Source organism: Triticum aestivum, chromosome 6D, assembly GCF_018294505.1.
Source record: "Triticum aestivum cultivar Chinese Spring chromosome 6D, IWGSC CS RefSeq v2.1, whole genome shotgun sequence".
Classification (NCBI taxonomy): domain Eukaryota; kingdom Viridiplantae; phylum Streptophyta; class Magnoliopsida; order Poales; family Poaceae; genus Triticum; species Triticum aestivum.
The window spans coordinates 347,267,394-347,291,908 of record NC_057811.1 but is presented as its reverse complement, the minus strand read 5'-3'; the positions used below and the strand labels follow the sequence as shown (position 1 = coordinate 347,291,908).

General features: G+C 44.6%; 1 protein-coding gene across 1 annotated transcript; it reads left to right on the top strand.

Moving 5' to 3' along the window:
* The first annotated feature begins 19,964 nt into the window (after positions 1 to 19,964).
* On the top strand, positions 19,965 to 24,204 carry LOC123145041 (WD repeat domain-containing protein 83). The gene is made up of 8 exons (XM_044564346.1): positions 19,965 to 20,272; positions 20,348 to 20,450; positions 21,449 to 21,556; positions 21,663 to 21,772; positions 21,943 to 22,050; positions 23,408 to 23,453; positions 23,547 to 23,678; positions 23,809 to 24,204. The coding sequence occupies exons 1-8, from the start codon at positions 20,058 to 20,060 to the stop codon at positions 23,887 to 23,889; spliced, it is 903 nt and encodes a 300-aa protein (XP_044420281.1). The 5' UTR covers positions 19,965 to 20,057; the 3' UTR covers positions 23,890 to 24,204.
* Positions 24,205 to 24,515: the final 311 nt, after the last annotated feature.

The window sequence follows — 24,515 nt, the reverse complement described above, 5'->3', positions numbered from 1 at the left end:
ATGGCTAGGATTTAGTGGTACTGTGTGTAAGTTTGATTTACCCCCATTCCCCAATCCCCTTGTACTCAATCTAGATCGAACCCTACAATCCATCACTACTCCTAAATCAAGATGTGTTGATCAATCCTATCAAATCCCCATAATCAATCGTACCCTTAGCACGCGAATCGAATCCAAAATCAAATCTAATATGTGAATCGAATGCAGAAAATCGAGAGTGAGGAAGTGAAACATAGGGCTTACCGCCATTGTCGAAGTGCCGCTGGTGAACGATGCTGGTGCTCGCCTTGTTGTTCTTCGCTTCGCTGATCCTCGTTGCCGGTGTGAGAGCGGGGAGAGGAGAAGAGAGCAGTGAGGAAAGGTGAGGGTAATTATGTCGGCGCTTTGGGAAACAAAGCGACATCTCGAGCGTGGCACCTCGCTTGCAGCCACCGCCGCCCGCGTGCATCCTGTGGGCCTGGCAGTGGAAAAACTGCCGACTTGACCATTCGCAACGGGCCTGGCCCGAAGGTGCTTTAACTTCCATGCTATGCAGGCCAAATAGTGAACGCCGGCAACCAAACGGGCATTTTCTTTCTAGACGGACCTGGTTGGGGTGTATACGAGCAACCAAACACGTCATTACTATGCAGTCTTAAAACATTCAAATAGGAAAGCTATGGCCTCCCTAAGCACGCTCATCTCATTGTCCATTTGGAATGAGAGGAACACGGTTGTCTTTCGAAACAAAGGTGCGCCATTGTCGATCCTACTCGACAACATTAAGAAGGAAACCTCGCTTTGGGTGGCCTCGGGTGCTAGGAAACTGGGACAATCATGCGAGGAATAATTCATTTGTTGTATTAAGGGGTGTAATTTCGTAACACAAACTCTCCTTCTCTCTTGATTAATATACAAGGCAAATTTTTTGCCCCCGTCTAAAAAAACATTCAAATGAGAAAAAAAGATAAGAAAAGCAAGCCAGCATGCTCAACTCAACTAAACATGATTACACGACACATTCATGCAGCACAAATCATATTGTTAGACCACGATCCATGTCAGGTGACTAATTGTGCTACTATGTCTAAAAAAGTGTTTATCTGTTAGAAACTGGGAAAAATATGACAAGTAAAAAAGAAATAAAAATAAGTAAAGACACAAAAAACAAACCAAAAGGAAATAAAATAAAAAATAGACAAAAGTGAAAATTGAAACCAGTAGAATACTGATGAACATGACAGAAACCGGCAGATGTTTTTTAGTACAACGTCACACTTTTATTCAATGATTCAATCATAGTGTTCATAGGGATACACACATTGGGGGGGGATTCGATAACCAAATACACTGATGTGGAGCATCCTATGGACATCACCATGTCAAGAGTCCGTTCGGCGAGTGACACGTGCGACATCTACTTCACATACACAAAGGTGAATCGTCTCCTTTACACGTGCTCACTTGACACCTTCGAGGATGGTATACTACTTGACACTCCACTCGTGTGCATGCATAGGTATTGTCGGAACACTACGGACGACGAGGAGGAGTGTGAGCACCAAGGAACAACTACACCATCCGCGAGGAAAGCCTGGAAGCGACGACGGAAGAAGACGGAGCTGCTGAAGCTACAGCGGCCGGACATCCGGCGCCTGTGCAGCCGCCCAACAGCTGCACCAACAGACGGCCGAAGCATCAGCGGCCGGACATCCAGCGCGACGCCACAGCCCGGACATCCGGCCTTCCCTCGGAAATCCGGCATCAACAACAGAAGCCAATAGAAGGCCACCCCGCTCGGGCCGGACATCCGGCCAACCGCCCCGGACATCCGGCGTCTCACGAGAGCCCGGACATCCGCCCCCCAGCTTGGACATCTGGCGCCTGCCTGCACGCAGAGTCGGGCCAGAAGCCCATGTATCCCTTTCCCACTTACCCTTTTGTGGCTTAGACTATAAATAGACCACCCCTCCTCCATTCTAGGGTTAGCAAAGTGATAGCTCATTTGTGTGTGAGCTTTGCTCCTACCTTCCTCTACTCTTGAGAGAGAGAGAGACTACTACTCCTTTGGAGGCCAAGACCTCCATCTAGGAGAAGATCCTGCGGGATATATCATCAAGACCCCCTCTTGGGTGGCCCCCTTCAAGACCTCCTCATGGAGATGAACCTTACCTTGTATCTTTCCCTTTGTTGTTCATGTACCTTGTGGATCTTATGTGTTTGATTGTCTAGTGGATGTGTGATTGGACTTGTTCTTGAGTGTTTCCCCTTGTGTTTTCTTTCCGTTCTTCCCCGTGTTCTTCGTGTTCTTAGTTGGGATCCGCTCCTTTTGTGAAAGATCGGCCGTATACGGTTCCACCCTACATCATCTTGGTATCATGAGCCAGGTTGATCACGATTTCGGAGCCTTCCCCCTTGTTTTCTAGCCTAATTTTGTTGTGTTCTTCCCCAATTTCGAAAATCCCCACCAAAAAATAGCCCCCAATTTTTTTATGATTTGTTGGTTTGATGATGTTTTGTTGGATTTGATCCATGGATTTGCTTGGTTTCAAGTGGATCTAGCATCTCCCCAAGTTTCCCCACCTTCCATCCACGAAATCTCTCCAATTTTGCCTTTGAAATCATCAATTTCCGCCCCAAATCGAGTTTCGAAGTCCAAATCCTGACCTGGAATCGTCGGGCCGGACATCCGGGCCATCTGGCCGGACATCCGGGCCCCAAGCCGGACATCCGGCTCCTTGAGCGCAATTTCGCGCGCGGTTCTGGACATCAGGTCCCGGATATCTGGCCCCGACCCCGGATGTCCGACCCCTGGAGCATTAGCCTCCCGTTTTTCACCGTTTTGACCGTAACTTTCACATCCGGAGTCCGATTTTCATGTTATTTAGCTCGTTGAGTAGCTATTGACATCCTCTATCCATCTAGATAGGTTTCAACACCATTTGACTCCATCAAATTTTGGGCACTTTGGCATCTTTGCCTAGGGCTTCCACCATATCATCCGCATAACTACCACCGACTATCGCAACCTAACCCATTTTGTTTCCCTTAGCATTTGTGGTTGTTTGAGTTGTGATTCGCGTCTCCTAAGGTATTTCGGCTACTTAGGGACGATTGCTTCTTCATCAACCACCACCATAACTTCCGCATAGGCTTACCCACCATACACTTCCACCACCCCAACTTAACCCAATTTTGTTTGTGTTGTGAGTTGTGTCTCCTGAGGTGTTTCGGCTACTTAGGGACCGTGCTTCCAACTCCAACACCACCACCTTACCCTCCACTTCCGCATTGCGTCTCCAAACCCCATCATTGCATTTCCGCAATCCCATCGAGTTTCCGCAAAACCACCACCGCATTCCCGCTACCACCATTTGACATTTGACGTTTGAGATCTTGAGTTCACGGTTTTTCCGTTTCCTAAGGTGTTTCGGCTACTTAGGGATGAGTCTCCATCATCTTGGTATCTACATCAAGAACACCGCCACTCATCATCTCCTCGGACGATAACCTCCATATCATCTTGGTATCGTGGTGTCCCTCCTTTGTATATTCCCTTGCAATTGCATTGTTAACCCCTAGCCTATTTTGCGTCACTTGCCTGACTAGCCTTTGAGTATTGCCGGCAACGTTACTTGTGCACATTAGTGATCATCGATCTATACCTTCCATTGCATACATACTATACCATATTGGTATCATATCATCTCTTGTGTCACAAGATTGTTCCCGCATATACACAATTGCTATCTTGGTTTGTGCATTTCGCATAGTGGCTATCCAAAAAAAGAGAAAAAAAAAAGAATAAGCTTTTAAGCAAAAGAGAAAGAGCAAAGAAGCTTGTGAGCAATAGCCATAGCATCATACCACATTGTATAAGATTGTCATATCCGATCATCTCGGATCATCTTGAGAGAAACACCGGGAACCATACATACATAGCATACTTGGGATAGAAAGTTTATCCATTTTGCATCTTATAGGTTGTGCACAAGTGTCGTATCCGCCTATAGAGCAATCGTGCTAGAGTCTCTCTTGAGTTGTGCAACACGAGCGTTTTCCGTGGATTCCACATTTTGTGCTCATTCCTTGGTTGCACGACCCCATTTATCTATCCATGTGTGTGTTTCCGTGTGCCACATATTGCTATTGGTCTACTTATTTCACTTGCGAATTTGTGAATCTCTTTCAACATTATTGACTCTTGCTAACATTTTGCATCAAATTTTTGTGTCACTATCCTCACCAAGCTACTCCATAAGCTTTAGTTTGTAGGTGTGAGTGAACAAGTCCGGTACCAATTCCACTATTCTTTCATCTCACATTGAGTGAAACATGATACATCCTCAACTTTGGGAAAAGGTAACTTGGTATTGTTTATCTCATTTCCTACTCACCTCTACTCGAGTCTTGTGATGGATAGGCAAGGCATTTCACCTCCGGTCTACAACAACAACGACGAGTTCGATGCCATGAAAAACTCTACCGACGCCAAGATGCAAGCTCAAATGGAGGAGATCAAAGCCATCATCAAGTCCTACAAGAGATCTTCATCATCTTCGAGAAGACGCTCAAGTACACATGCTTCCGAGCTACCATCTCTGGCAAGGTCACATCGGCATCCACACCATCACCAACAAGAACGTGAAGGTCAAGAGCTCAACACCAACAACTGCTCAACGACTTCACCATCTCCCTTGGCATCTTCGCCAAGCGACTTCAAGGCATCTCCGCCTTCGGATATACGACATCTTCGCCAACAAGCACCTCAAGACTACGCTCAAGAGAAGCTCCCCAAGCTCAAGTCCGCGACTTCCACGAGCTACTACGACCTCGACACCGACCACAAGATTCCTTTCTATGGGACTCAAGAACCCGAGGAGTATCTCGAGTGGGAGCGCCTAATGGATGACTACCTCAAGCTACATCAAGTTCCTCCCGAAGATCAAGTGAAGTGCGCCACAACAAACTTCCACGACTACGCGTCCACATGGTGGCTTCACACACCTTCGGAGTGCTACGACATGAGTTGGTCCAAGACGAAGAGAGCTTTGCGGTGAGAGTTTGTGCCTCCAACCTACACGGAACAACTTCTACGCCAATTGGAGAACACCACCCAAGGATCCATGTCCATCGATGAGTATTTCAAGGAGATGAAGCATGCCTTGCGACGAGCCGGCGTGGATGACCCCATGTCAATGAAGTTCCACTTCATGATGGGATTAAACAACGACATCTCCAAGACTATCTTCCTCGATAACTACAAGTCCCTCGACGACAACTACATTGGTGCTCTCAAGGCGGAACAAGAACTCATGAAGGCCAAGGCTTCTCCACCCCAAGCACACTTCTCGAAGACCAAGCTCAAAGACGACGAGCATGAGGCTAGTACCACCAAGATGTCCAAGCCCGACGAGCTCCAAGACGATCCTCCCAAGTTCGACTTCACCGCCATCCCTCTTTGTGGCATTGATGATGCCGAGTCCTCCACGACTCTTTTTCAAGATGGTGCGGTGACGAGTACGCTACTGAGACCTTCAAGGACCAAGCTTTGGAGGCGAGCGACAAGGTGGCGAGCAAGGATGATGCTTCCATCTTTGGAGGCGATAGTGATGATGTGCCATCTTCGTCCTTCATCCACGGCGACGATGACGAGATGATCGAGCATGGGATTTTCCCGGTCATGGAGGATAGTGATGATGTGCCATCTTCGGCCTTCATCCATGGTGACGGTGATGAGATGGTTGAGTATTTCACCTCGACCACGGCGACGTATGATGACTTGAGTGACTTTAGCCACCATATTGAGAGTGAGAGTGACTTCACCACTAGCCCCATATATGAGTTGCCACAAATTCCATGTGAGGAGAGCCACAACCCCCACCACTTGAGTGACATGAGTGACTCCACCATATGTGACATTGAGTGCACCTACCTTGAGGGAGTGACTGAACCACCACATAGAGAGATTGAGATAGTTGATAGGTCATGTGAGGCCACTTTCAACACTAACGACTGGACCTCTACCTCTATTGCGTCTTCTCATTTGGTGCTAGGTCCCATTTATGATGACGCGCCGATTCGCGACGACTTCGTCCTTCCTTTGGTCAAGACGATGGCCATGGTGGAATATGATGCATGTTGGAAATATGCCCTAGAGGCAATAATAAATTGGTTATTATTATATTTCCTTGTTCATGATAATCGTTTATTATCCATGCTAAAATTGTATTGATAGGAAACTCAGATACATGTGTGGATACATAGACAACACCATGTCCCTAGTAAGCCTCTAGTTGACTAGCTCGTTGATCAATAGATGGTTACGGTTTCCTGACCATGGACATTGGATGTCGTTGATAACGGGATCACATCATTAGGAGAATGATGTGATGGACAAGACCCAATCCTAAGCCTAGCACAAGATCGTGTAGTTCGTTTGCTCAGAGCTTTTCTAATGTCAAGTATCATTTCCTTAGACCATGAGATTGTGCAACTCCTGGATACCGTAGGAATGCTTTGGGTGTACCAAACGTCACAACGTAACTGGGTGGCTATAAAGGTGCACTACAGGTATCTCCGAAAGTGTCTGTTGGGTTGGCACGAATCGAGACTGGGATTTGTCACTCCGTGTAAACGGAGAGGTATCTCTGGGCCCACTCGGTAGGACATCATCATAATGTGCACAATGTGACCCAGGAGTTGATCACGGGATGATGTGAGTTACGGAACGAGTAAAGAGACTTGCCGGTAACGAGATTGAACAGGGTATCGGGATACCGACGATCGAATCTCGGGCAAGTAACATACCGATAGACAAAGGGAATTGAATACGGGATTGATTGAATCCCCGACATCGTGGTTCATCCGATGAGATCATCGTGGAACATGTGGGAGCCAACATGGGTATCCAGATCCCGCTGTTGGTTATTGGCCGGAGAACGTCTCGGTCATGTCTGCATGGTTCTCGAACCCGTAGGGTCTACACACTTAAGGTTCGGTGACGCTAGGGTTGTAGAGATATTAGTATGCGGTAACCCGAAAGTTGTTCGGAGTCCCGGATGAGATCCCGGACGTCACGAGGAGTTCCGGAATGTTCCGGAGGTAAAGATTTATATATGGGAAGTCTTATTTTGGTCGCCTGAAAAGTTTCGCACTTTATCGGTATTGTATCGGGAGTGCCGAAAGGGGTCCGGGGGTCCACCTGCCCCGGGGGGGCCACATGGGCTGTAGGGGTGTGCGCCTTGGCCTATATGGGCCAAGGGCACCAGCCCCAAGAGGCCCATGCGCCAGGAGATAAGGGAAAGGAAGAGTCCTAAAGGGGGAAGGCACCTCCGAGGTGCCTTGGGGAGGATGGACTCCTCCCTGGCCGCACCCTTCCTTGGAGGAAGGGCCAAGGCTGCGCCCCCCCTCTCCCTTGGCCCTATATATAGTGGGGGGAAGGGAGGGCAGCAACACCTAAGCCCTGGCGCCTCCCTCTCCCTCCCGTGACACATCTCCCTCCTCCCGCAGCGCTTGGCGAAGCCCTGTTGGAATCCCGCTACTTCCACCACCACGCCGTCGTGCTGCTGGATCTCCATCAACCTCTCCTCCCCCCTTGCTGGATCAAGAAGGAGGAGACGTTGCTGCTCCGTACGTGTGTTGAACGCAGAGGTGCCGTCCGTTCGGCGCTAGGATCATCGGTGATTTGGATCACGACGAGTACGACTCCATCAACCCCGTTCTCTTGAACGCTTCCGCTCGCGATCTACAAGGGTATGTAGATGCACTCCTTCCCTCTTGTTGCTAGTAAACTCCATAGATTGATCTTGGTGATGCGTAGAAAATTTTGAATTTCTGCTACGTTACCCAACAGTGGCATCATGAGCTAGGTCTATGCGTAGTTTCTATGCACGAGTAGAACACAAAGTAGTTGTGGGCGTCGATTTTGTCAATTTACTTGCCGTTACTAGTCTTATCTTGATTCGGCGGCATCGTGGGATGAAGCGGCCCGGACCGACCTTACACGTACTCTTACGCGAGACAGGTTCCACCGACTGACATGCACTAGTTGCATAAGGTGGCTAGCGGGTGTCTGTCTCTCCCACTTTAGTCAGATCGGATTCGATGAAAAGGGTCCTTATGAAGGGTAAATAGAAATTGGCATATCACGTTGTGGCTTTTGCGTAGGTAAGAAACGTTCTTGCTAGAAACCCATAGCAGCCACGTAAAACATGCAACAACAATTAGAGGACGTCTAACTTGTTTTTGCAGGGTATGCTATGTGATGTGATATGGCCAAAAGGATGTGATGAATGATATATGTGATGTATGAGATTGATCATGTTCTTGTAATAGGAATCACGACTTGCATGTTGATGAGTATGACAACCGGCAGGAGCCATAGGAGTTGTCTTAATTTATTGTATGACCTGCGTGTCAATGAAAACGCCATGTAATTACTTTACTTTATTGCTAACCATTAGCCATAGTAGTAGAAGTAATAGTTGGCGAGACAACTTCATGAAGACACGATGATGGAGATCATGATGATGGAGATCATGGTGTCATGCCGGTGACGAAGGTGATCATGTCGCGCCTCGAAGATGGAGATCTAAGGCGCAAGATGATATTGGCCATATCACGTCACTTTATGATTTGCATGTGATGTTTGTCATGTTTACATCTTATTTGCTTAGAACGACGGTAGCATAAATAAGATGATCCCTCACTAAAATTTCAAGAGACGTGTTCCCCCTAACTGTGCACCGTTGCGAAGGTTCGTTGTTTCGAAGCACCACGTGATGATCGGGTGTGATAGATTCTAACGTTCGAATACAACGGGTGTTGACGAGCCTAGCATGTACAGACATGGCCTCGGAACACATGCGAAACACTTAGGTTGACTTGACGAGCCTAGCATGTACAGACATGGCCTCGGAACACAAGAGATCGAAAGGTCGAACATGAGTCGTATAGTAGATGCGATCAACATGGAGATGTTCACCGATGATGACTAGTCCGTCTCACGTGATGATCGGACACGGCCTAGTTTGACTCGGATCATGTATCACTTAGATGACTAGAGGGATGTCAATCTGAGTGGGAGTTCATTAATCAGATGAACTTAATTATCATGAACATAGTCAAAAGGTCTTTGCAAATTATGTCATAGCTTACGCTTTAGTTCTACTGTTTAAGATATGTTCCTAGAGAAAATTTAGTTGAAAGTTGATAGTAGCAATTATGCGGACTGGGTCCGTGAACTGAGGATTGTCCTCATTGCTGCACAGAAGGCTCATGTCCTTAATGCACCGCTTGGTGTGCTGAACCTCAGCGTCGTCTGTAGATGTTGCGAAACATCTGGCATACACGTTTTGATGACTACATGATAGTTCGGTGCGTAATGCTAACGGTTTAGAATTGTGGCACCAAAGACGTTTTTGAAACGTCACAGAACATATGAGATGTTCCGAAGACTGAAATTGGGATTTCAGACTAGTGCCCACGTCAAGAGGTATGAGACCTCTGACAAGTTTCTTAAGCCTGCAAACTAAGGGAGAAAAGCTCAATCGTTGAGCATGTGATCAGATTGTCTGAGTACCATAATCGCTTGAATCGAGTGGGAGTTAATCTTCCAGATGAGATAGTGATGGTTCTCCATAGTCACTGCCACCAAGCTATTAGAGCTTCGTGATGAACTATAACATATCAGGGATAGACATGATGATCCTTGAGCAACTCGCGATGTTTGACACCGCGAAAGTAGAAATCAAGAAGGAGCATCAATTGTTGATGGTTAGTAAAACCACTAGTTTCAAGAAGGGCAAGGGAAGAAGGGATACTTCATGAAACAGCAAATCATTTGCTGCTCTAGTGAAGAATCCCAAGGTTGAACCCAAAACCGAGACTAAGTGCTTCTGTAATGAGGGGAACGGTCACTGAAGCAGAACTACCCTAGATACTTGGTAGATGAGAAGGCAGGCAAGGTCGACAGAAGTATATTGGATATACATTATATGAATGTGTACTTTACTAGTACTCCTAGCAGCACCAGGGTATTAGATACCGGTTCGGTTGCTAAGTGTTAGTAACTCGAAATAAAAGCTGCGGAATAAACGGAGACTAGCTAAAGGTGAGATGACGATATGTGTTGGAAGTGTTTCCAAGGTTGATGTGATCAAGCATCGCATGCTCCCTCTACCATCGAGATTGGTGTTAACCTAAATAATTGTTATTTGGTGTTTGCGTTGAGCATAAACATGATTGGATTATGTTTATCACAATACGGTTATTCATTTAAGGAGAATAATGGTTACTCTGTTTATTTGAATAATACCTTCAATGGTCTTGCACCTAAAATGAATCTCGATCGCAGTGATACACATGTTCATGCCAAAAGATATAAAGTAGTGATGATAGTACCACATACTTGTGGCACTGCCATTTGAGTCATATTGGTATAGAACACATGAAGAAGCTCCATGTAGATGGATCTTTGGACTCACTCGTTTTTGAAAAGATTGAGACATGCGAACCATGTCTATTGGTATATATGCATGAAGAAACTCCATGCAGATGGATCGTTTGGACTCACTTGATTTTGAATCACTTGAGACATGCAAATCATACCACATGGGCAAGATGACTGAAAAGCCTCGTTTTCAGTAAGATGGAACAAGAGAGCAACTTGTTGGAAGTAATACATTTAATGTGTACAGTCCAATGAGTGCTGAGGCACGCAGTGGATATCGATATGTTCTTACTTCACAGATGATTTGAGTAGATGCTGAGATTATTTACTTGATGAAACACAAGTCTGAATTATTGAAAGGTTCAAGTAATTTCAGAGTGAAGTTGAAGATCGTCGTGACAGGAGGATAAAATGTCTATGATATGATCATAGAGATATCTGAGTTACGAGTTTGGCACACAATTAAGACATTGTGGAAAGTGTTTCACAATTAATACCGCCTGGAACACCACAATGTGATGGTGTGTCCGAACATCATAACTACACCCTATTGGATATGGTGCATACCATGATGTCTCTTTACCACTATCGTTTATGGGTTAGGCATTAGAGACAACCGCATTCACTTTAAATAGGGCACCATGCAATTCCGTTGAGACGACACCGTTTAGAGAAACCTAAGTTGTCGTTTCTTAAAAGTTTGGGGCTGCGACGCTTATGTGAAAAAGTTTCAGGCTGATAAGCTCGAACCCAAAGCGGATAAATGCATCTTCATAGAATACCCAAAACAGTTGGGTATACCTCCTATTTCAGATCCGGAAGCAAGGTGATTGTTTCTAGAAACAGGTCCTTTCTCGAGGAAAAGTTTCTCTCGAAAGAATAGTGGGAGGATGGTGGAGACTTGATAAGGTTATTGAACCGTCACTTCAACTAGTGTGTAGCAGGGCACAGGAAGTTGTTCCTGTGGCACCTACACCAATTGAAGTGGAAGCTTATGATATTGATCATGAAACTTCGGATCAAGTCACTACCAAACCTCGTAGGTTGACAAGGATGCGTACTACTTCAGAGTGGTACGTAATCCTGTCTTGGAAGTCATGTTGCTAGACAACAATGAACCTACGAGCTATGGAGCAGCGATGGTGGGCCCATATTCCGACAAATGGTTAGAAGCCATGAAATCCGAGATAGGATCCATGTATCAGAACAAAGCATGGACTTTCGTGAACTTGCCCGATGATCGGCAAGCCATTGAGATAAATGGATCTTTAAGAAGAAGACGAACATGGACGGTAATGTTACCGTCTATGAAGCTCGACTTGTGGCAAAGAGAATTTTCACAAGTTCAAGGAGTTGACTACGATGAGATTTTCCAATCCGTAGCGATGCTTAAGTCCGTCGGAATCATATTAGCATTAGCTGCATTTATGAAATCTGGCAGATGGATGTCAAAACAAGTTTCCTTACCAGTTTTCGTAAGAAAAGGTTGTATGTGATACAATCAGAAAGGTTTTGTCGATCCTGAGGATGCTAAAAGGTATGCTAGCTCCAGCGATCCTTCCATGGACTAGAGCAAGCATCTCGGAGTCAGAATATACGCTTTGATGGAGTGATCAAAGTTTTTGGGTTTATACAAAGTTTGTTAGAAACTTGTATTTACAATAAAGTGAGTGGGAGCGCTACAATATTTCTGATAAGTATATGTGAATGACATATTGTTGATCCGGAATGATGTAGAATTTCTGGAAAGCATAAAGGGTTGTTTGAAAGGAGTTTTTCAAAGGAAGACTTGGATAAAGCTGCTTACATATTGGGCATCAAGATCTATAGAGATAGATCAAGACGCCTGATGATACTTTCAAAGAACGTACACCTTGACATGATTTTGAAAGAGTTCAAAATAGATCAGCAAAGAAGAAGTTCTTGGCTGTGTTACAAGGTGTGAGTATTGAGTAAGACTCAAGACCTGACCACAGCAGAAGAGACAGAAAGGACGAAGGTCGTCCCCTATGCTTTAGACGTAGGCTCTACGGTATGCTATGTTGTGTACCGCACATGAAGTGTGCCTTGCCATGAGTTGGTCAAGGGGTACAATAGTGATCCGGGAATGGATCACATGACAGCGGTCGAACTTATCCTTAGTATCTAGTGGACTAAGGAATTTTCTCGATTATGGAGGTGAAAAGGAGTTCGTCGTAAAGGGTTACGTCGATGCGAACTTTGACACTAATCCGGATGACTCTAAGTAGTAAACCGGATTCGTATAGTAGAGCAGTTATTTGAAATGGCTCCAAATAGCGCGTGGTAGCATCCACAAGATGACATAGATATTCGTAAAGCACACACGGATCTGAAAGGTTCAGACCCGTTGACTAATAACCTCTCTCACAAGCATAACATGATCAAACCAGAACTCATTGAGTGTTAATCACATAGTGATGTGAACTAGATTATTGACTCTAGTAAACTCTTTGGATGTTGGTCACATGGTGATGTGACCGGTGAGTGTTAATCACATGGTGATGTGAACTAGATTATTGACTCTAGTGCAAGTGGGAGACTGTTGGAAATATGCCCTAGAGGCAATAATAAATTGGTTATTATTATATTTCCTTGTTCATGATAATCGTTTATTATCCATGCTAAAATTGTATTGATAGGAAACTCAGATACATGTGTGGATACATAGACAACACCATGTCCCTAGTAAGCCTCTAGTTGACTAGCTCGTTGATCAATAGATGGTTACGGTTTCCTGACCATGGACATTGGATGTCGTTGATAACGGGATCACATCATTAGGAGAATGATGTGATGGACAAGACCCAATCCTAAGCCTAGCACAAGATCGTGTAGTTCGTTTGCTCAGAGCTTTTCTAATGTCAAGTATCATTTCCTTAGACCATGAGATTGTGCAACTCCTGGATACCGTAGGAATGCTTTGGGTGTACCAAACGTCACAACGTAACTGGGTGGCTATAAAGGTGCACTACAGGTATCTCCGAAAGTGTCTGTTGGGTTGGCACGAATCGAGACTGGGATTTGTCACTCCGTGTAAACGGAGAGGTATCTCTGGGCCCACTCGGTAGGACATCATCATAATGTGCACAATGTGACCAAGGAGTTGATCACGGGATGATGTGAGTTACAGAATGAGCAGAGAGACTTGCCGGTAACGAGATTGAACAAGGTATCGGGATACCGATGATCGAATCTCGGGCAAGTAACATACCGATAGACAAAGGGAATTGAATACGGGATTGATTGAATCCCCGACATCGTGGTTCATCCGATGAGATCATCGTGGAACATGTGGGAGCCAACATGGGTATCCAGATCCCGCTGTTGGTTATTGGCCGGAGAACGTCTCGGTCATGTTTGCATGGTTCCCGAACCCGTAGGGTCTACACACTTAAGGTTCGGTGACGCTAGGGTTGTAGAGATATTAGTATGCGGTAACCCGAAAGTTGTTCGGAGTCCCGGATGAGATCCCGGACGTCACGAGGAGTTCCGGAATGGTCCGGAGGTAAAGATTTATATATGGGAAGTCTTATTTTGGTCGCCGAAAAAGTTTCGCACTTTATCGGTATTGTACCGGGAGTGCCGAAAGGGATCCGGGGGTCCACCAAGGGGGTCCACCTGCCCCGGGGGGCCACATGGGCTGTAGGGGTGTGCGCCTTGGCCTATATGGGCCAAGGGCACCAGCCCCAAGAGGCCCATGCGCCAGGAGATAAGGGAAAGGAAGAGTCCTAAAGGGGGGAAGGCACCTCCGAGGTGCCTTGGGGAGGATGGACTCCTCCCTGGCCGCACCCTTCCTTGGAGGAAGGGCCAAGGCTGCGCCCCCCCTCTCCCTTGGCCCTATATATAGTGGGGGGAAGGGAGGGCAGGAACACCTAAGCCCTGGCGCCTCCCTCTCCCTTCCGTGACACATCTCCCTCCTCCCGCAGCGCTTGGCGAAGCCCTGTTGGAATCCCGCTACTTCCACCACCATGCCGTCATGCTGATGGATCTCCATCAACCTCTCCCCCCCTTGCTGGATCAAGAAGGAGGAGACGTCGCTGCTCCGTACGTGTGTTGAACGCGGAGGTGCCGTCCGTTCGGCGCTAGGATCATCGGTGATTTGGATCACGACGAGTACGACTCCATCAACCCCGTTCTCTTGAACGCTTCCGCTCGCGATCTACAAGGGTATGTAGATGCACTCCTTCCCTCTCGTTGCTAGTAAACTCCATAGATTGATCTTGGTGATGCGTAGAAAATTTTGAATTTCTGCTACGTTACCCAACAATGCACCCCCACATGGTTCCATCAAGATGAAGATGACCACCATTTGGTCTTTCCCACCTCACCTACACCACTTGAGTGGAATGACAAAGGTAGCATAGGTGAAGGTGATGCTCTAGTCCCACTAGTGGACATTCTTGACATTGATTGCTTGCATGATGTTGATCCACCTAGTACCATGATTCATGCTAGTGCGACTTCCTCATGTGATGATTTCTTGCCCATTTACGATGAGTATGATGATTCTCATGTGGAGTCTATTAGTTGTGATGCCATGTTACATAGGATTTCTTGTGACAATTCTTTAGGTCACATCATGTTTGATAATCCGCTTGACTTGTCATATGCTATGCATGAGATCAATCATATGTCATATTTGCAATCTCATCATAGTGACTATGCATATGCCATTAAAATCAACCCAATTTGCACATATGGCATAGATGACAAGCCCATGGTTATTGGCATTTGTTTCTCTTGTGATAATATTGATATGCTTCCTTTGCATCATTTATCTCATATGCCATGCCATGACCACCTAGCTTCGGATATGCATTGTTTTTGGATGTAGTCCATTTTCTCCATATGATGTTTTCAATATTGCTCATGAGGAGACCCCCATAGTTTCCTCATACATGTTAGGAGATTTTGATCCATCCCATCCATTGCATGATCCTCATACTTATGTGCACAATATGCTTCCCATGAATGAAAATGATATTGATGTGTCATATATTTGTATGCTCAATTTGCGTCCCCACCGTGTTATACACAATAACTATTCTTTCATGATGGATGACATGTTCTTATACCATGCATCAAATTTCTTTGAGCAATGCTTATCTTGTGCTAACTCACACGTGCACATACACATCATGATGGATGATGTGTACATTTACCACACGCACAATTTCTTTGGTTTGTGTCTCTTTTGTGTAGGTACCCATGAATACTTGTCAACCTCGCAATCCCATGAGTTGACAAAACGAGCTCTAGAGAGCAATGATGAGTTGGGATCCCATGGATTGCCTTTCCCACCGCTCTCTTCACGCGAAGTCTTCGCGCATTTCTTCTACATGGCCCTCACTTGGCTATGGGTTATTGTCCATTACATATTATATGCCCATCTTGCCATGTTCACTTTGCATGACATGCTTATTCATATGCCTTTACCATGCATTTGTGAACCATGCTTTGCATTACACATGATGATTGATTCTACTACTTGTATGTGTATTTGCAAGCGTGGTGGAGATATCACTTGTTATTGCCATGTTTGCTTTGTGCCCCATGCCTATGATGATACTATGATCTTGCTTTTGTGTTCGTGCTTGCGATATGTCATGTGCATTTCCTATATCAACTACTTGCTCACATGACATGATTGCCATGATCTCCTCTAGTATGTTGCATCTTCGCACTACTGGCTTGCATGACTTGATTACTTTGATTTCTTACCTTGTTGCATCACCGATGATTCATACTTGCTTGCTTTATGCGGTTGATGACAACCATCTACATGCTTTACACATGATTGTTATTGCTTCTTGCCATATATCTCCATGTGTTGCCTCTCTCATGCTAGATGATTTGCCATGTATTGAGTGCAATTATGCCTTTAGTCTTGATAATGAGTTTGCCCCCATAGCATTCTCGCATATATTTGGATATTTTGACATATTTCTTGTGAAGCATGCTTGTCTTACCTCTTTGCACCATATACCTAGTGCCATGAATATTGCCATTGTTGAACCATATTATTCATGCACTTGTGCTTCTAATGGTTGTGTGCAAAAGAAGAGAACCATCATGATGGATGATGTGTTTATCTACCATGCGCACACGTTCTTTCTTTTGTTGTGTGCATGTGTAGGATACTTGGACTTTGTGTCGACTTCCACGTCACGTGAGTTGACCATTCGAGCTCTTGAGAGTGAACCACCTTCTACCACGACGATTCTACATCGCTTTTGCTTGCGCTTCGGCATTGTGAAGGACGCACAAGGACACGCCTTCAAGGTGACATCTTTCTTGAGCATGGATATGACGGATCATACTACTTGTGTTGCTTGCGCCATGAGACTTATTGGTCATCTTGGACCATTTGATTGCGCACATGTTAGAGATCTTGCTTTGACTTATCATTTTCAACGTTCCATGCATCATGATATATATGCCTTGTGTGTTGCATCTGATTCTTGGATTACTTGCTCCTATCACATGTTTGGTTGCAACAATGTCATCACTTCACATATGCCATGTCCCATTGATTGCTACATGCTTGCCTTGATTGCCTCACACATGATGAACAATTGCTCTTTCCATTGTGTTGAGTGCCACACGATATTCACTACATCCCATGCACATTATGCTTGGATTGTCTTGCACTTGACCCATGTGTTTAGACATATCACCTTCTTTGGTGTTGTGAATGATTCATATGCCTACCATAGACCTTTCATTGAGCAATTTGTGAATGCTTGCTATGACCTTGAGGTAGATGCTTATTCTCTTGTCACTCATATTTGCATCACTACCTCAAAATTGCATACTTGTCCACATGATTTCTTTGCTTGTGATCGATTGATATGCTTACATGCCATGTCACAATCCTTTGTCACACCATATGCTTTGCATGATGATGACACTTGTTTGGTGAATCACCTCTTGAATGCTTGGTTGTGCACTAACACTAACCACATTTGTTTTTCCAAGTGTTTGTTGTCCTTACTCCTTTTGAAGGAATCACAAGATGGTGCGACATTGGAGAGTGCCCATTTCGAGATTCAAGATGATGAGTACTTGGTGAACGTCCACTTCTACACGGCGAAGCCATCTCTTTCCCATGGTGATTTGGTTTTTGATCCGAAGTCGGATCTTTCTCAAGGGAGGGGAGATGATGCGGAGCATCCTATGGACATCACCATGTCAAGAGTCCGTTCGGCGAGTGACACGTGCGACATCTACTTCACATACACAAAGGTGAATCATCTCCTTTACACGTGCTCACTTGACACCTTCGAGGATGGTATACTACTTGACACTCCACTCGTGTGCATGCATAGGTATTGTCGGAACACTACGGACGACGAGGAGGACTGCGAGCGCCAAGGAACAACTACACCATCCGCGAGGGAAGCCTGGAAGCGACGACGGAAGAAGATGGAGCTGCTGAAGCTACAGCGGCCGGACATCCGGGCCAGAGGCCGGACATCCGGCGCCTGTGCAGCCGCCCAACAGCTGCACCAACAGACGACCGAAGCATCAGCGGCCGGACATCCGGCCCATGGGCCCAGACATCCGGCGCGACGCCACAGCCCGGACATCCGGCCTTCCCCGGAAATCCGGCATCAACAACAGAAGCCAACAGAAGGCCACCCCGCTCGGGCCGGACATCCGGCGTCTCACGAGAGCCCGGACATCCGGCGCCTGCCTGCGCACAGAGTCGGGCCAGAGGCCTATGTATCCCTTTCCCACTTACCCTTTCGTGGCTTAGACTATAAATAGACCACCCCCTCCTCCATTCTAGGGTTAGCAAAGTGATAGCTCATTTGTGTGTGAGCTTTGCTCCTACCTTCCTCTACTCTTGAGAGAGGGAGATAGACTACTACTCCTTTGGAGGCCAAGACCTCCATCTAGGAGAAGATCCTGTGGGATATATCATCAAGACCCCCTCTTGGGTGGCCCCCTTCAAGACCTCCTCATGGAGATGAACCTTACCTTGTATCTTTCCCTTTGTTGTTCATGTACCTTGTGGATCTTGTGTGTTTGATTGTCTAGTGGATGTGTGATTGGACTTGTTCTTGAGTGTTTTCCCTTGTGTTTTCTCTCCGTTCTTCCCCGTGTTCTTCGTGTTCTTAGTTGGGATCCACTCCTTTTGTGAAAGATCGGCCGTATAGGGTTCCACCCTACATCATATACCAAGCAACCTTGAAGAAGTCACCGGGCTAAATTAGGTGCCTCCTCATTTGATGTGCGTTGCTCATAGCATATTTCACATGCCAAAAACTAAAGCTTTCTAGCATTGATCCGACGAAGGATAATGCAATAACCTCAATAACCCCAATAACCACCTGTGCCGTTTTTCATATTCAAATCCATAACTAATTTTAGGCAATCTGAAGCAATGCAGATCTTAGCCAGGCCCAGATCGGCTCCCGGTGTAAAAGCTTTTTTGCATGTATACGCCTCCATGCCCTCGAAGACAAATGCAGATGCCCCAATGAATGTTCCATTTTCATCATAGCAGACCACTCCAGCCACACCATGACTCGTATACGCTGCCACAACCCCATCTACATTAAGCTTTGCTTCACCTGGTCGCCGTCCAGTTACGTGCTCCCTTGTGCGCCGCAAGCGACATATGTAGGGGATAACACCCTGTTACAAGGCAAATTTGGCCAGCCCACTTCAGCGTTTGCTAAGTTGTTTCGTTTGCTATACTGTTGAATCGTTTTTTTTCCTCGTTGTTATTTTTGTTCCACCTTTTTTTTCCTTTGTTTTGTTCGTTGCACTCCTACAACGTTTTTTCTCCAGTTTTCTTGTTCTGGTCTTTGTTTTGTTTGTTTGTTCTTTTGTTTGTTGTGCTGTTGCAGCGTTTCCTTGGTTTTTCGGTTGTGGTTTTTTCCAGCTTTTTTATGGTTTACCTTTTTGCTTCTTCTGGTTTTTCTGTTTTTCTTTTATCTTTTTTAATACATGTGAATAATTTTTTTAACATGGCAAACATTATTTTAATACACAGCTAACATGTTTTCAGTACATGCCGAACAATTTTTTAATGCATGGCAGACAAATTTTTAAACATGAAGAAACAATACATGGCGATCAATTTTTATTAAACATGATGACTGTTTTTTAATATATAGTGAACAATTTTTAAATACAATGAAATTTTAATATATAGTGAAAAATATTTAAATATGTGCTGAATATTTTTTAATACACGTGAAAAAAAAATTAAATAAAATTTTATTTTTGTGTATTTGAAATTTCGTACGGAAATCTGAAAACCAGACCGAAAAAGCCGCTACAAAGAGCTACTCTCTCCGTTCAGAATTACTCGTCCAAGAAATGAATGTATCTAGATATATTTTAGTTGTAGATACATTCATTTTTGTGACAAGTAGGAGTAATTCCAAACGGAGGGAGTACATGGCTACAGAAACAAAGGTTAGCACGCTTATTGGGCTGGCCCATTGCGCTCGCTTCAGCGTCGCCTCAAGCATCAACTAGGAGGTCTCTCTTGTCTCAAAAAAAACTAGGAGGTCTCTCTCTCTCTCTCCAAAAAAAAAAAGGAGGTAGCCCGACGCCGGAGCCGTCCGCCCGTGGTAGGACAAAGGAGATGTCGTCGGCGGCGCAGCAGCTGCCGCGGACGGAGTCGCGGACGCTGTCGGGGCACGAGGGCGCGGTGCTCGCCGTTCGCTTCAACCACGACGGCAAGTACTGCCTGAGCTGCGGCAAGGACCGCACCGTCCGCCTCTGGAACCCCCACACCGGCGCCCACGTCAAGACCTATAAATCCCACGGTCGCGAGGTTCGCGACGTGAACGCGTCCTCGTACGCACCCTCGCTCTCAACCCTTCTTCCCATCTGATTTGGGGGCGGGGAATTTAACGGCGACTCCGTTCGCAGGGACAACGCCAAGCTGGTGTCGTGCGGCGGGGACAAGCAGATCTTCTACTGGGATGTTGCCTCCGGTAAAGTCATCCGCAAGTTCCGCGGCCACAACAGCGAGGTAATGTATCAGCCATCGATTGATTGGGATATCGTAATGCGGTACTGATGCCCTCGCTTAGTGCTGCTATTGAGGGCTTGTTGTTTTCAGTTTTCACTTATATAAATTAAGCAAATTCGGTGTCATAGGAGCAAGCTGCTGGAAAGCTTTATAATTATTTCTATGCCAGTGTTACTTTAATGGTTTTAGCTCTGTATCTTGTGTGAAGTAGTAGCAATGTTATAGTAAAAACTACTGTATTTAGTTGTTTGTGATTGTAATTTTTTCTAGAATACGCACGAGTGTGCGTATCATATACTAGAGAAGGAAGTGGGGAGAAAGAGCCCCATCCACATAGCGTTCTTACATCATGTAATTTGTAGAAGAAATAGAGAGGGTTTGTGATTGTAATTGAAACAGCGCAGTGCAGACCACTGTAATTTGTAGAAGAAATAGAGAGGGGATTGGTGGAATATTGTTGTATTGCTTGAGCCTTGTGGGTATATATATAGGAGTGCATGATCAACTTGGAGTACAAGACAAGGTAGAAATAAACCCTACGCTATCCTATGTTTCCTAACTAATCATGATACTCAACATAATTCAACAATGTGAATCCTGTAGTTTCACTATGATGTTGGGAACTTTTCGTTGTACCCTGGAGGGCGTCTTCACCTCTGTTCATTTTACGATTGCTACTGTAACGGAGAACCTCATAGGGCGAGTACTCTACAAGCAAGCTGTAAAATGCTGAATTCTGCACGTCGTGGTATTACTACTGTTTTTAGAACTCAAATACCATGTCCAAATCAGTGCACCAATACCATACTTCTGTAATGGCACTCTTGTGGTGTTATGCTGTTGTTCAATTTACATGCATTACCATACATCGACAGTGTCTTTATTATTAGGCCCATCAGTAATACCCAAAACCTGACAAAAGAGCAGGTTTATGACAGATGTTTGAATCTTGATGATTCTCCATTTTTGCTGAGATTTCTCCATTCTGCTTCCTTTAGGTCAATTCAGTGAAGTTTAATGAGCACAACACTGTTGTACTGTCAGCTGGTTATGACCGTTCGGTGCGTGCATTTGACTGCAGGTCACAGAGCAGTGATCCGATTCAGGTATTTATTTTTATTGTTAAAAAACATATGGATTCGTCAATCATAGTCATAGTTTTTTTTTTTCTCATATACTTAGTTATGTCATGAATTTTATCTCCTAGTGCAGACAATTGATACTTTTCAAGACAGTGTAATGTCAGTTAATGTAACCAACACCGAAATAATTGCTGGCAGTGTTGATGGTACTGTCCGAACATTTGATATTCGCATGGGCAGGTAAGTGCATACCTTGTTCCGTACTCAAGTCTCAACTGATTTGCTATATTTTCTAAATGAAAATTTCAGTCTTCTCTTTTATTAAACAAGGAAGTGTTGTTCGAATCCTAATCAATTCCTTGACTGGTTCTACATTGTTTAATGATCTATTTCTATCTCATTCTTAACAGGGAGACTGTCGATAACCTGGGTCATCCTGTCAACTGTATATCTTTGTCGAATGACCGCAATTGCCTCTTGGCTAACTGTTTGGATTCTACCGTGAGGCTTCTTGACAAGTAAGTACTCTTCAAAAGCTGACAATCTCAACTTGACAAAAAGTTGCTAGGGAGCCCCCTCTATTTAGCACTCAGGAGCAATTAGGGGCTATTTGAAATTTGAAGCAGTTAGACCCCCTATCCTTTGTAGAATGATGAAATCAGACCCTTCAATTAGTTTTCCTTGGAATTATGACATGGCCAGTAGTTATGTAACATGTACTTTCAGTTCCTTATCATAGGAATTTTTGTCACACATGAACTACAAACAGAGTCCAGTCCTTCACTTCACTTTACTTGACTGGATAGCTACCGATCTATTTCCTGTACTGAGTCAGACGACACATGGGGTCTTCTTTATCTTGCCATCAGAGCTCTTGCTGTCTAAATCTGTCCAACCAAAGAGTTTCATCTTCAAATGGCAGCTGTGGTCAACTCTTGTTCGTGCTTTGGAGATTCTTCGGATTTGAACCTGCTGTTTCATCTTCAAGTGTCTCAAACAATAGTTTGAGAAATTACAGTGCCTTCTTGGAAGTTAGCCGGTCAAACGGCCAGTTTTTCCTTGTTCATGGAGACAGATGTCCTAATTGAACGTACTTCCCCCGTTCCAAATTAATGGAAGTTCTACTTGAAAAATATATCAACATCTACAACATCTAATTACTCCCTCCGTCCCATAATATAAGATCGTTTTGCAAGCAGTTTTAGCTTGCAAAACGATCTTATATTATTGGACGGAGGAAGTAGTTTCCTTAGATTCATCATAAAATATTTTTTTCATACTACGTTTATTTGACGTTGTACATATTATCACAATTTTCTATGGACTTGGTCAAATATTGAAAAGTTTGAAATAGGACAAAGCTAGAACTTCAATTAATTTGGAATGGAGGAATTAATGAGGTATAGTTGTGCATGACCGTTTTTTTGCTGGTGGTGGTGGTGTGTGTGTGGGGGGGGGGGGGGGGGGGGGTGGTAAATCCTTGCACATCACAGCTTAGGAGCCATAGCTTGAACCTTGAAATAATGTCCGACATTGAATGACTTTCTTGTGCTTTTGGTATCTGCATTATTTCTGTTTTTGGGAGACACGGCAAGCGACGAGATTAGGGTCATATACAGAGTTTTTGTTTTGTTTCCTAGCAAGTCTTAAGATTGACGAGGGATCGCAAATCTCTGTTGTACATGGAAGTACATGTTTGCATGAAATACAGCCATTTAATCTTTCCATATGAAATATGATGAAATGTAGCACCATTTTGTTGTGGAGGGGGTCTCATTGACCAAGTTCCAAATAGAGGAATCTCACTGCACTGTTGCCTTAAGCATGCATGACTTTTGGTAGTAATCAAACCTACTGGCTTTTGTTATTTATTAGGAACTCTGGGGAAATGTTACAAGAGTACAAGGGCCATATATGCAAGGTATCACCTGAACAAGTTATGATTGCATTGGTTACTTCAATATTGCAGAAAAGAAACACTGTCTCAGTTTTTTTGTCCTTACAATTTCCACAGTCTTTCAAGATGGATTGCTGCCTGACCAATGATGATGCATTTGTTATCGGCGGATCCGAGGACGGGTTTGTTTTCTTCTGGGAATTAGTGGATGCACCTATTGTTGCGACTTTCCGAGCACATAGCTCTGTGGTATTATTTCCTTGTCAGAATTGCGTCTTATGCTTCTTTGTTTTGTTATTATTGGTTAAGTATTGTTTCCTACTTTAGTTTGAATTTTCTTCTTCACAATTTTTTCTTATGCTACTCTTTCTTTTGGCAGGTCACCAGCGTCACTTATCACCCAACAAAGACCTGCATGTTGACGTCATCTGTCGATGGGACCATTCGTGTTTGGACCTGAAGATAGAAATTGCTGATGTGTGTTATCCCTACTGATGCGCCTATGACAGTGTTCTTCCTATCATCCATCTATGTAGTTTCAAGGATTCAGAAGCATAATGTGTACTACTCCATGTGACATTCTGACATGAGAACAGACTCAAGGATTCATATGCGCAATCCCTTTTTGAGAAACGTTGTTGCTACTATGTTGTATTCTTCATGGATATGTAGTAGCTTTTTTTTTTCTTTTGACATGGATATGTAGTGGGTTGCCTCGTGAAAGACAATGTATGTTATTCTCTGTTTAAGTAAGAAGACCTTGAATGGCCGGCTATGGTGCGAGGTTTTTAATCTTTGACGGGTGGTGACATAGTTTTTTGAGAGAGATCCAGCAAATTGTTGGCTTTGATTGTTGATCTTTAGCACAACGCAATGGAAGATCAAGGGCGAAATATAAAGGAGCTGAAAATGAAGAAAACTATAGCCCACCTACAGCCCTATTGGCTGCAAGACATGGTGGTGATCCTAAGATCAAGGATGAAAAGGAAAGGTACTGAAAATGAAGAAAATTACAGCCTTATTGGCCGCAAGACAAATAGCAATCTCTCATGGTGGATCCCCAAAAGGGGGCTTAATGTATTTTGC